General features: G+C 41.2%; 2 protein-coding genes across 3 annotated transcripts in view; both read left to right on the top strand.

Annotated features, from left to right (window-relative positions):
- LOC118417293 (phospholipase A1-like) overlaps positions 1-8,456 on the top strand; it is a 12,246-nt gene extending 3,790 nt beyond the window's left edge. The window contains exons 2-10 of one of the 2 annotated variants that reach the window (XM_035822795.1): positions 716-966; positions 1,898-1,999; positions 2,458-2,599; positions 3,520-3,696; positions 4,556-4,718; positions 5,038-5,138; positions 6,117-6,255; positions 7,048-7,145; positions 7,550-8,456. In XM_035822795.1, coding sequence (XP_035678688.1) covers positions 716-966; positions 1,898-1,999; positions 2,458-2,599; positions 3,520-3,696; positions 4,556-4,718; positions 5,038-5,138; positions 6,117-6,255; positions 7,048-7,145; positions 7,550-7,686 — 1,310 coding nt within the window. In that variant the 3' untranslated portion in view covers positions 7,687-8,456. Of the gene's footprint in view, positions 1-715; positions 967-1,897; positions 2,000-2,457; positions 2,600-3,519; positions 3,697-4,555; positions 4,719-5,037; positions 5,139-6,116; positions 6,256-7,047; positions 7,173-7,549 lie in introns of both variants that reach the window. The other variant, XM_035822796.1, reaches the window with a different exon arrangement.
- Positions 8,457-9,510: 1,054 nt separating this feature from the next.
- The window catches only part of LOC118417740 (kelch-like protein 12), a 10,158-nt gene continuing 7,588 nt past the window's right edge, over positions 9,511-12,080 (top strand). The window contains exon 1 of the mRNA XM_035823434.1: positions 9,511-10,223. Within this exon, the coding sequence (XP_035679327.1) occupies positions 9,604-10,223 (620 nt within the window). The 5' untranslated portion in view covers positions 9,511-9,603. The remainder of the gene's footprint in view (positions 10,224-12,080) is intronic.

The raw sequence follows: 12,080 nt of genomic DNA, 5'->3' as shown, positions 1-12,080 counted from the left end.
ACCGAGTCGCAGATCGTGCGTGCAAATCGTGCGTACCTTGCAAGGGTATCGGTCAATAGTCTTGCGTCAATTCAACGATTGAAGACCGATAGGCGAGCACAGACATAGTTATTAATCATCGAGCGCAAATCGGATGGCCAACGCCCGTCAGTCGGGCGACGTTCGCACGACTTCCGTTTGTTTACAAATATCGAATTTCTGGGAATGTGGGGGTAATTCTAATATAGTGGCCCCTGTGGTAGAATGTAGGCTGGCTTTGTGACACACTTTCCTTTCTTGTGTCATTTCTATTATGCCCGCGCATTCCATTCATTGGTTAAAAAGATTCCGACAACAAAATAAGCAACATTTAATGATCTCTTGCCTTTTTTTAGGAACGTTTTGTGTTCCCTTGTCCGCGTCCAAAAGGTCATGTGAGGTTTATTACCGTAGATTTATTCACCGTCGATCGCACGAGCCTCGCTTATATGTGAGGGAAACAGTTTTGGGCGAAAAATACCCAAGACCATCATAAGATCTTAAAATCAGCCGACCTTCCTGCGATCGCGAAGTACGTCCGAAGATCGTATATAATGTAAGGGGGGTATTAGCAAACCTCAAATCATGCGGAACGGTTGGATGGAAAAAAACGCATTCTTAACACATACTTTGAGGTACGCTTTAAGAGAAGAATTTGTGCAATTATGTATGTAACGTTTATACACGACTACACTAGGTGAGAAGTCACTGTCCGAAGCCTGCTATGCGAAAGCAAGGCGGTTTGTTTCCGATGGACCTGTCGACGTCAAGTATTACCTCCACACCCGTGAAAACGGCGGTACCCCTACTGTTCTGACGGGCAACATCCCTAACGTGAGCGACACGCACTACCGCAGTGACCGCCCAACCAAATTCATCATCCACGGGTTCCGCAGCCAGGGCGACCTTCCGTGGGTTCTGGAAATGGCCAATGCACTGCTGCAAGCGGTGAGTCGGGTATTTATATTTTAACCATACCATATGTATGGTGAAATATATAGTATTCGTAATGTTTCTTCTTCTTCCTTTCCTTTTTCTCTTGTCTCATCTTCAAAAAAACGTTATCTCCGTTGTTCCTGGCAACCCCGAGGGGGGGGGGGGGGGGGATTTTTTCAAATTCAGTTTAGAACGGGTGATGATTAAAAATTCCATTTTTAGCGGAAATGTTTTTAGACTGGTCTATTATACCTTTTCATGCACGGGGGACGTCGACCTTTTTTGCTGACTTCAATTTTGGATTCGGTTTCAAAATAAAAATGCCATGTTTTCAGTGGGAGTATTTCTGGACTGGTCTATTTTGCAAGTTCACATGGGTAGAGTAGTAGTAGTAGTAGTAGTAGTAGTAGTCCCATAGCTTTTTAATCAGCCGAAGGAGTCCATTCCTGCATGGGGGGGGGGGGGGGGGGGGGAGGTGCCAGATTCATTTTTGAGTTGAACCGTCATTAGCAAAAGTGATTTTTCAAATGGATGATTTTGGAACAGTCTATTGTTGCATGCGGAGGGAGATGGCTGAAATATGCTGAATTTGCTCTCAAGCAAATGTCGGCCCTTCTAGTGTTACGTAGTTAAGATTGACCGTGACAATGACCTCTGTTCTCTGCTTGCATCATCAGGCATTTAGTATATCTATAGATTCTACTAAAATATCAGCCATAGGGAATGTGTCCAAATGCGTCACTTCTTACCAGTTTGTATCACTCCGCCGAAGGTCACATGGTAGTCAGCTCACTGAATACATGTTCATAAATCAATGGTCTGTTTAAAGTGATTTTGTCTTTCATTGACACAACTAGCAATGAACAAGCCTGACTTTCTTTATACAATGTAATTCTGTAGCATCATGATGATAATAAACGGGTGGTATTTTCTCTCTTAACAGGAGGATTTGAACGTATTTGCTGTGGATTGGCGGGAAGGCGCCGCATCAGTAGTCGGAGTGACATATATCAAGGCGAAGAATAACTGTCGAACAGTTGGGCAGGTGAGCAGATGTGTAACGTTAAGGTGTTATTTCCATGGTTTATGAACTTACGTGGATATCGCCGGAATTTCTGAGCCAGTTAATGGTATCCATATTTTTGAATGGATAGAAGAGGTTCGATACCATTGGTGCGGATGGTTGATTTGGATCGTCTAACGTAGCCCTTGTTAAAGCCCTTTTAAACGCAACCTAGCCATGATAGCTGAGCGTTCTAAGGCACTGCGTTTAGATTGCAGTCTTGTTTTGCAGGCGTGGGTTTGAACCCAAATTACAACGATTTTTTCTTTGTTCAACAAATCTCATGTAATGTCTTTTGATAGAAAAAAGACCAATTCTTCAAAACTTCGATGCTTAACCGCCGTCTTTTCACGTGATTTTGTTTAACATCCAGGCTTTTTTCCAAATACTCACCTGCCAGCTTTTTTTAAAAAGCTTTCTTGTTTATCTCATTTTTACAGATTGTTGGAGAGTTTGTGACCAAGTTGGGACAGCCCCCGAACATGACACACATCATCGGCCATAGTCTGGGAGCGCATGCCGCGGGGTTCGCCGGGATGACTGCACAGTCAGAAGCGAATCTCACAATCGCGCGAATCTCGGGTACTTTTTAATTTTATTTGTATGGCCAAAATGTTATGTTTTAGGTGCCATTCATGTGTTTGTGTGTGTGTGTGTGTGTGTGTGTGTGTGTGTGCTTGCGTGTCTGTCTGTTGGTGTGTGTGTGCACGTGAAGACTTATTTATTTATTTATTTATTGCACCTCCCATATAAAAATGGTGGGGAGACAAAACAGGTGAGATGCCACCTCTGCAAGTTGTCTCCCCGAAAAGTTTCCACAATCAATGAAAATATACCATGACTTCATTAAATGAGCGTTAAATGAATACTAGTTGTCATTCTTGCCGTAATTGAGGGCTAAGTAAAGATGGACTTTATTAGACATGGATTATACGGTTGCGAATCACGAAATCACTCATAAATACTAGGAAATGCAACAATAAACTTTTTTTGCTAAGATAAAAGTTTCACATTTAGAACAGTTTATGTTTTTGGGTTAGAAAAGATGATAAAATGATATCACTTACGCTAATGCTCTCATTTTGTACATACCTTTAACACCATTCTGTATTTATATGTATATATATGTCTCCCAGTTTTTAATTGAATGTATTGTTATGGGCCTGTAGTGCCTGAAATAAAGAATAAAGAAAGAAAGAAAGAAAGAAATGTTGCGGTTTTGTATTATATAATATATAAATTTTCGTTTTTTGCAAGAACTTCCTAGATATTTCTATGAGTGCTAGAAATATTTAATTCTTCGTATAGCCAGTACGATGGCATTGTTTGTTTTATTTTTTGTATCACATTTCACCTATTAGTAAACAATGCACGAGTTTAAAAGAAATCAACAAATTTAACTGATACAAGCAATGACGTCGACATTGTTGGTTATAAACGTCTGCTTAATATGTAATTTTCATTTCTGATGACATGCCATCCACCTATATACATGTATATAGGGTTAGACCCAGCAGGACCGTTGTTTAGAGGAAATCCCCCGGCGGATCGTTTGGACAGAAGTGACGCCACGTTTGTAGATGTCATCCACACAGAAACTTTCATCCTGGGGATAAAAGAGCCAGTGGGTCACGTCGACTTCTACCCAAACGAAGGATGGCTCCAGCCTGGATGTTTCTGTGAGTACATATTGATGACGCCTCAGGGCCTGGTCTATCAATTAAGGGTTAATGACCCGCCCCGAGGTGTATATGGTGTCATAACGCCTGGTCCTTTGCTATAACCACCGAATAAAACCACCTCGTTCGCTTCGCTCACTCACTTGGTTTTATTCGGTGGTTATAGCAAAGGACCAGGCGTTATGATACTATGTACACCGAGGTACAGGCGGGTCATTAGCGTAATTATCATATAGCCTACCCAATCTTGTCAACTCATGTATGACGGATAGATCCCTTGGTACAATACGTGTGAATTCCTTTGTCGAATTTCTGAAAATTCACATTTGTACATTTATATGGAGATTACAGATTGTATTTTTAAACCAAAATTTTCACAGAAAATATTCAAAACTTTGGCTTATTAGAACAACAAAACTCATTATCAATGTTAACAGAAGGAGCCATCCCCCCCTTGTTGCAGTCTGTACCTATTCCCTCTGCTCTGGCATATGTTTCGCTCCTTTTGATTGGCCAATGCCTGCATATCCCTTACTTTATTGTGTGCATCGCTCCTTCTGATTGGTCAGAATGAATCGACACCGGCACCGGTGTCGATTTGCAACGACAATGGTGCCGGTGTAGATTCATTCTGACCAATCAGAGGAGCGATACACACCGGCCTGGCCGGAATCTATGTACGGCGTCATAACAAGCGTGGAACTGGGCCTTCTGATTGGTCCGCGGCGCTGGCTATATGATGATAGAGTATACGTTCGTTACTTTTGATGATCGTCCGTTCTTTTAGATTTTATCAGGGGGATGATGACTTTTGATGATTGCCATGCTTCTCCAACTGTCTCTTTTTTCTCATTTCCAGTATCGGAATTAAGCGCATGTAGCCATAGCAGGGCTCAAGACTTCTTTACCGAGTCTATCAGCTCAGAGTGTCAGTTCCTTGCCTACCGCTGTCATAGCTGGGACACTTTCATCAGGAACCAACAGCTGCTATGTGACGACTGCAGCCATATCGGTCTGAATGGGTAGGTTATGTTATGATATGTTTTGTTGCCTATTAAGGTGAATAATTAAGGGTTGATGATCCGCTCTGTTATTAAATTGCAATTTACAATGTACAGTTACAATGTACATCTAAACAAGATTTTTTACAAGGGTTCTACAAATTATGCAGTTGTAAACAACATATGTTTTATGTACCCAATCGAAACACACATTTATTGAGTGACTCACAGTCGACTGTAATAATAATAATAATTACTGGCTCATACTTTATCTCTCCTAATTGCAGCTTTGTTTCAGATTTTAAAATCTGTAAAGTGTTTGCTTCTATCACGTTCATAGTGCCTGTTCGGTGATGGGGTATCATTCCGTCAACTATCGGAACTACGCGGGAGACAGCATGTACCTGATGACCAAAAATGCGGACATCCCCCCACACTGCAGTAAGGAAGTTTTGTTCAAATATCTGCATATATGTAACAACTTATATCATGTTCTTAAAAAGGGGCGGGTCGAGCGAGGAGGGACCAGATTGACATTTCCTTTTTTTGACATCTTTAACCCTATCTCGACCGGGGTCTTTGGGGATACCTGGCTCTTTTGGCTTGGGTTACGATCACCAAATTTGGAGGGGATGATGCACTGGTAGTTTTATATGTTCTGTAATTTTGGTGTCGTTTTGACGTAATCTGACGTAATTATGACGTCATAATGTCATTTTTGGCTACAACCGTCTAAATCTGGAAATTCCGCTGTACTTATTATATTAGGTAAGGTATTAAACAAAATCATGACTATAAAGGGTACATTATTAGTATCTAAGTGCCAAGTCTTCTGTTGCCAATGACGACGACACTGACGCCTATATGACGTTATAAAGGAACCACTTTTGTTCAGTCACTTGACTTGAGTGATTGCTGGAATCATATTTGACTGTAATTATAAAGTGAAGTACTTTTTTTAAAATCTCCAAGCTAATGTTTCGGTCGTAGGTGTAGAAGTGGTCGCGTTATTTGTCGGGAGGGAGGCAGGAGCATATTAAATTGCACACTACTAACCCCCGAAACCTCTGCTTGGAGAATCCACAAAGTGAAACATTTGTCACCAACACTACGAACAACTTCACGGTAGCTTTGATGATGCCGTTTAGCATGTGCGGTTCATCCTCCTACGCAGGGACATCCAACAGCCAAACCACCTGTCTAGATGTATCCTGCTGTTTCAACCGTCACTCTTAGTTCCTGTGGACGACCCCCCCAACCAGCTGTCAGCCAATCAGAGAAAGAGTTAAAAGAGCAGAGTACATCCAGACAGGCAGTTTCGCTATTCAATGTCCCTGGGTAGCAGGATGGTACGGTAGAATATGTTTATCACAAGCACAAACATAAATATAGCTAAATTTGTATTTGTACATTTATCAGGGACCGGGCGTGCAAGACGTGACACTGAGACTGAGCAGTGTGTGCAGTCCCTGGACTCAGACTTGCGACAGGAAATACGGGACTATGTGGACTCCATCGCCGACATGAAGGAAATGGGCTTGCAGGAAGACTTTTGCAGGTCCTCTCTTGCGTTCATGCCAATAATGTTACTGTATCGTGTATATATCAATGGCAGGCACAATACATAGCAGGTTCTAGAGTCGACAGTGTACGGAGCAACAAAACTAGTATCTCCGCAGTTACTTATAACAATAAAAGATAGTTGTATGTAAGAAAATGATAAACACTATACCCCATGTGTCTAAGTGGTTCGATCTATGGGAAATAGGTATTACATAGCAATACATGATACGGAGTTAACATAAATTGTTAGTGTTTTTTTTTTATTTAGAAGTTATACGATTTCATGTTAGAAAAGCTGCAGAGATCTTTTGGCCTTTGTGCAAGGTAATTGTATTAGGACATGGCAAATTAGAAGTCTCTGAGCTTGTCTTAAGTAACGAAATATGATTGTAGAGAATAGTAGAGAGGAATTGACCATATACACGATCATACAATTCTTGGGATTTCTAGAGCGCACAAATAGTTGAAACTGATGTGAAACACTGATGTGGTCTGGTTCTTCTTTTTACAAAGAAAATCGTTGTAAAAAGTGACTCAATTCAGCTTTAGGCTGATACTATGGTATCTTTGTATATATGTATTTATGCTTCTAATAATAGTTCTCCTACTCAGTGTCTATTGTTCTTAATACTATATATGACAAAGTGCTAGACAATGAACAGGACTACTTCGAGAGCATAATCACACCATTAAGACGTTGGAAGAGTAGCCTATAGAGGAAGAATTGGGTAACTCTATACACTCATTCTCTACATATACTGATATATTCATTGGACATCATTCACAGCATGTATTCCGTCATGGAGGCTGGCGTGGCTAACATCACAGCACCCGTGACCAACTGTGGACCTGAAGATATTCCTGTTATCCTGGAGTACATAGCAGGTACGCTAGGTGGCGCTTACGAGTAAGGTACATTTATATCCAGTCCTTCCATGTCAGGAGCATATTGAAAATAGAGTGAAAGCTAGAACGAATTGGCGGACCGAATCTTCAATGTAATAACACCTAAATCTGTACAAGACTTCAAACACGCGAATGATATTTGCCCCTGAAGAAAGGGATCTACATAAATATGGACACTGCACGAAAAAATTGGATTTACCAGTGACGGTCATTGTCTTATGTAAACGTCTTATGTTAAGGTTCATCTTGTACTACATTACTTTTTTAGTCTTTTATAGGCTAGAACAGTTTCCTAATATAGTTGTCGTTTCGCCACACGTTGTGTCTTATGATTGGACAATAAACAATAAACTTATTGTCATTTTCATATCTTCCAATTGCAGACGGCAAGTACGACGCCGTGAAGGGCTGGGCAGTGGACCTGTGCCCCAGGAGCGGCGGTGATCGCGCCTTTACTCTCAAGTCGGCAAGTTTGGTCATCGGACTTCAGCTCATCCTTGTTGTTACTTTGTGGGGTTAAATGTAATACTGAATGTAACACAAAGTGTTTTGTTTTTGCTGCCTGAATCTGTTATTATTATTGTTATTATCATTAAATAGTTGCAGGAGCTAAAAGTTTTGTTGTGTGTGGGGGGGGGAGTAGTGCTATGTCCCAAGTGCAGCTAAAACAACAGGACCTAATTGACTCATTTGCATTAACTGTCTTAGCTTAACTTCCCTTTGAAATCCAATTGTCTTCAGCTTGACCTTGACTTACCTTTGTTTTCTTTGGAATCGAAATTGTCTTCAGCCTGAATTGTCTTACAACGTTTCCTATTAGACAGTGTCTTCATTCATAGTTAGAGTATAAAAGACCTGTTTCTTCCAGATCACTTCAGTGTCACTGACGAAAACTGGTGGATTCCAGTTGAAACGTCTGACAATTTCCAAAATCCATATCCATATCCAGTTACTTGAGTAACTACTTTTTGGCGTATCTTTTATCTTTTTGGGGTACCTACTGGCTGGCAAAATACACCAGATGATTATTACCTGGATGTGTAGCCTACATCGACGTATTACAATAATTGTATTAAGTTATCTTGAGTTGTTTGTATTGTAAATAGGTGACGACTTACGAATGAATGTTAAGTTATTCAAGTTGACCTTTGATTTCATTTTGATCAGTTGTAATGTTTATTGTGTTATTTCATGTTGGGGTCTCCCCGGCCCCCCAGGAGGCATTGAAAAACGCCAGTAGGCGATGTGTACTTTCCTGGAAACTGAATAAACTGTTTTGTTTTACATGTATTGGTGCCTCTCCTTTGAAATACATTTGCAAGAGTTATAGTGGCTACCCATCCGTTTTGAGATGAATAGATAACTAAATAAAAAGAAGTAACCATTTCCGAGCAATCAAAATATTGCCCTACCTTGCACCTTGAACGTGGACATCAGGGATGTCATCACGGGTCGCAATGGATCCATCTTCTCATTCAGACTTGTCTTCCATGAGGGAGCGCAGCTCTACTGTGGTGATGTTGCTGATTTGTGTGTCCCTTTTAAGGTTGTTAATGAAGGTTGTACGCATTCTGCCCCTTCTTCTCTTTCCTTCTGTTGGCTCCCAGAGGATAAGCTGGTTGGCGACCAGTTCTTTTTTTTTCTATTTTGCTTTTGGACAGACGAGGACGATGTGACACTGCACTCAAGTTTTGTAACACTGCCACATACACGGTACAGACAGAAGGAAATTTGTGTAAAGTGCCTTTCCCAAGGGCACAACGTCGGGGGCACCGTGGGAATCGAACTCAGAACCCATAGATTCCGAGCCGAACGCTCTACCAGTTACGCCACGCCCGACGCCACCAGTTCTTTGTGTCTGACACATGCAATGTCCGGCCAGCGCCATCCTTGCCCTACCTGGCACATATCTACTGCTTTTACCACACACGATCTAGTGTGGAGACAGTATTAGGGGATAGTTCTTTTGACCCCGTAGTTTTCAAAAAGTATAGCGTTGACACCCATGATGATGGAAATGTACGCAAAGATATTAGCGAGCTTGAAACCGATTATTTTTGACAAACAATAAAGATGGTTTTTGGAACTTGAAGTTCTATTGGTAAGTTGTAAAGGATGCGTGTCACTTTCTCAATGAAATTTAGACTAGAAGAAAATGAGAAAAATCGACCTCATACCTTCGCCAACAATTTTAGATATTACAGTGGAAGCCATTTAATTGCACGTCGGATAAACGCACACTTCGGTCAATTGCACGGAATCCCCAAATCCGGTGGTGGTGCGGTCCAACTGTGTAAATTCGCATTGCAATTAAGCGCCTTCCACTGTATTTGAATGATTTTTAAAGGACATATTTTGTCTTCCATTGATTTACATTTTTGACAAAGGCCGTCGCCATATGCGGTACAGGTGACTCTATTGTCGCAAAACAAAACATATGACGTCATCTGCCGCAAACCAGGTAGGTCCAAAGTTCAACAATTCCAACATGGCGGCCTATCGGGTCCAAAACTGTCTCGAGTTGCGAGACCTCATCGACTTGGACTCCGAGGGACACTTTCTCCAAGATTACTACCTTCTTAGATCCGTTCTCAAACAGATAAACGATCTTAGAGACGAGGGGAGCTTCTGTGATGTGATTTTGCGGATCAGAAACCGAGAATTCCGCGCGCATCGCCTGATACTTTCCGCGTACAGTGACTATTTTCGTTCGATGTTCAGTAGTTTTTGGGCCGAGAGTGGTCAAGCCGTGGTCCACCTCCAAGACGACTACGTAACTCCAGACTCCTTAGAAGCCGTTCTCAAGTTCATGTACACTACAGAGGTTGACGTCACCGCTGAAAACCTCTGTAGCATCCTCCTAGCGGCCGACCATCTCCAAGTCAAAACTTTGACCCAGAAAGTCGACCAGTACTTGGCGGAGAGGTTTCAAAATGATCCTGGAGGATTTGGCGTCGACGAATATATCGAGATTTTGATCTTGTCCGAGCGTTTTCAGCTGAATGCTAGTTATGACGCCGAACAGCATGCGGCACTGAAGTTTCTGGAACTTTCGAGGTAAACAAATCGTTGTGGATACATACTAGTTAGTACTTGTGACCTGTTTTGAATGTTGTTTTTTTGAAGCTGTCTTGGTGGGCGTGGCGCTCTCTTGTGCATGTAAATGTTAATAATAATGCCAGACCCGAACTTAACATTTTAAAGTGTTCCTGGCACCAAAGACATAAAAAGTGCAACATTTGTATCATTATATTCAATGTTGATAGATATCTTAACAGATCATAGACATTTGTTCTAGATATAACGTAAAGATATTATACAACCTTGAATCTGATTTTGAATTATTGTACATCAAACTATCCAAGATCATACTTACAACATTAACATGTACAACTCTTCATTGCTGCCATCAGGGAGTCTGCTTAAACACCTCAAACAACCTCAAACAAGCTCAATCGGTCTTATATGCAACTTGTACATGGGGCAACAGTATTTAGTGTCACTCTGGATACATTGTTTATGTCTTTATGAATTTAAATGCAGCAAGTGTTTATGAGTTATTTGGAGTTTAATCAGCCAGTTTCAAGATCGGAGCAATTTGAGGCTGAAAACAGTTTACAAATATTATAAGTTGACAATGATAGAATATGCTATAATCTATGAGCCAACTGCGTCCACAGTTATATCATAGTGTCATCTGTGGACGGTATCAAGAACTTTCCCATCCATACTCCTAACACAGACGATTCAATATCATATAGCACAAATTACTTTGATCTTGAAACCCGCAAGAGAGAAGACTTCTTTTTATGAGCTGTTGATAGTGGAACACTGGAAGCCCTGGAGGCCATCCTTGCACTAGTGAACCCCCTTGTAATAGTTCAAGCATGGGCGGAGCGAGTCTATGTGGATATAGTATAGCCCTGCCCTCTCAAGGAGTTTGTTGGCATCCCCCGAGGGCGAAGCCCGAGGGATGCCAACAAACTCCGAGAGAGGACGGGGCTATACTATATCCACATAGATGAGCAATCCGCCCATGCTTGAACTGACCTAGAGCACAGCCATGTGTCCGAAGCAAATCATAAATATTGACAAAGAATGAAAGATTTAGTTTTTGAAGAGCAGAATCAGTGAGAGTCAGTGGAGAGCAGAAATTCTCCTGAGACACAAACTAGACAGGTTGTCTATAGAGAAGTCCCCTGGTGGATGGGTACCATGTGACTATTTTATCCAATCAAGTTTAACTCTGGCCTTTTTTAGCCTTTTTAGCGGGATTTTTGTACTGTCAGACTCATAGAGGATTTCAATCTGGGAATGTTTGGCGACCAGTTTTTGGAGTACGTTGGAGTAGTATAGATACAGATTTTTGTTCATCAACTGTTACAACTGTAAGTGCCTTTGTTTTACGTTTCTAGTTAAAAAGTGGTTAAAAGCCTGTTAAGTTTTAAAAGCTTCTTGGTTGTAGGTTCATTAATTTTGTTTATCAATTATCAATTTATCAAGTTCTCTTGTTTAAACTTGTGCTTTTCCTGGTAGTCTTTCAAAATTGAGTCAGAATGCTATAACTGTGGTCCATGTATTTTTACTATGCTGCTTGTTGTTGTGAATACAAGATATTCCTGTATGATTTTTGTGTGGTCTCATTGTATTCCTGCTAATCTAGGTCAGATGACCCTCTGTTGAAATGTCATGTTGAAGTGGGCGTCTTGAGTATAATCTGATTTATAGCGTTGGTTAGAGCACGGCTGTCCCTTGAGAGGAGGGAAAGTCTGGCTCTTGGTTGGCTGAAACAGCATGCCAAGTTAGTTAAAGCACCTCTGCCTCAAGGGATAGAGGTGCTCTAACTAACTTCTGACCATACTATGTGGATTTCAAAGCAACCAAATCCTCACCCCTGATTGGCTAAGGACAGAT

The sequence above is a fragment of the Branchiostoma floridae genome, chromosome 6 (assembly GCF_000003815.2).
Source record: "Branchiostoma floridae strain S238N-H82 chromosome 6, Bfl_VNyyK, whole genome shotgun sequence".
NCBI classification, from domain to species: Eukaryota; Metazoa; Chordata; class Leptocardii; order Amphioxiformes; family Branchiostomatidae; genus Branchiostoma; species Branchiostoma floridae.
The sequence above is the reverse complement of the archived record's forward strand: the minus strand, read 5'-3'. Positions and strand labels throughout refer to the sequence as shown.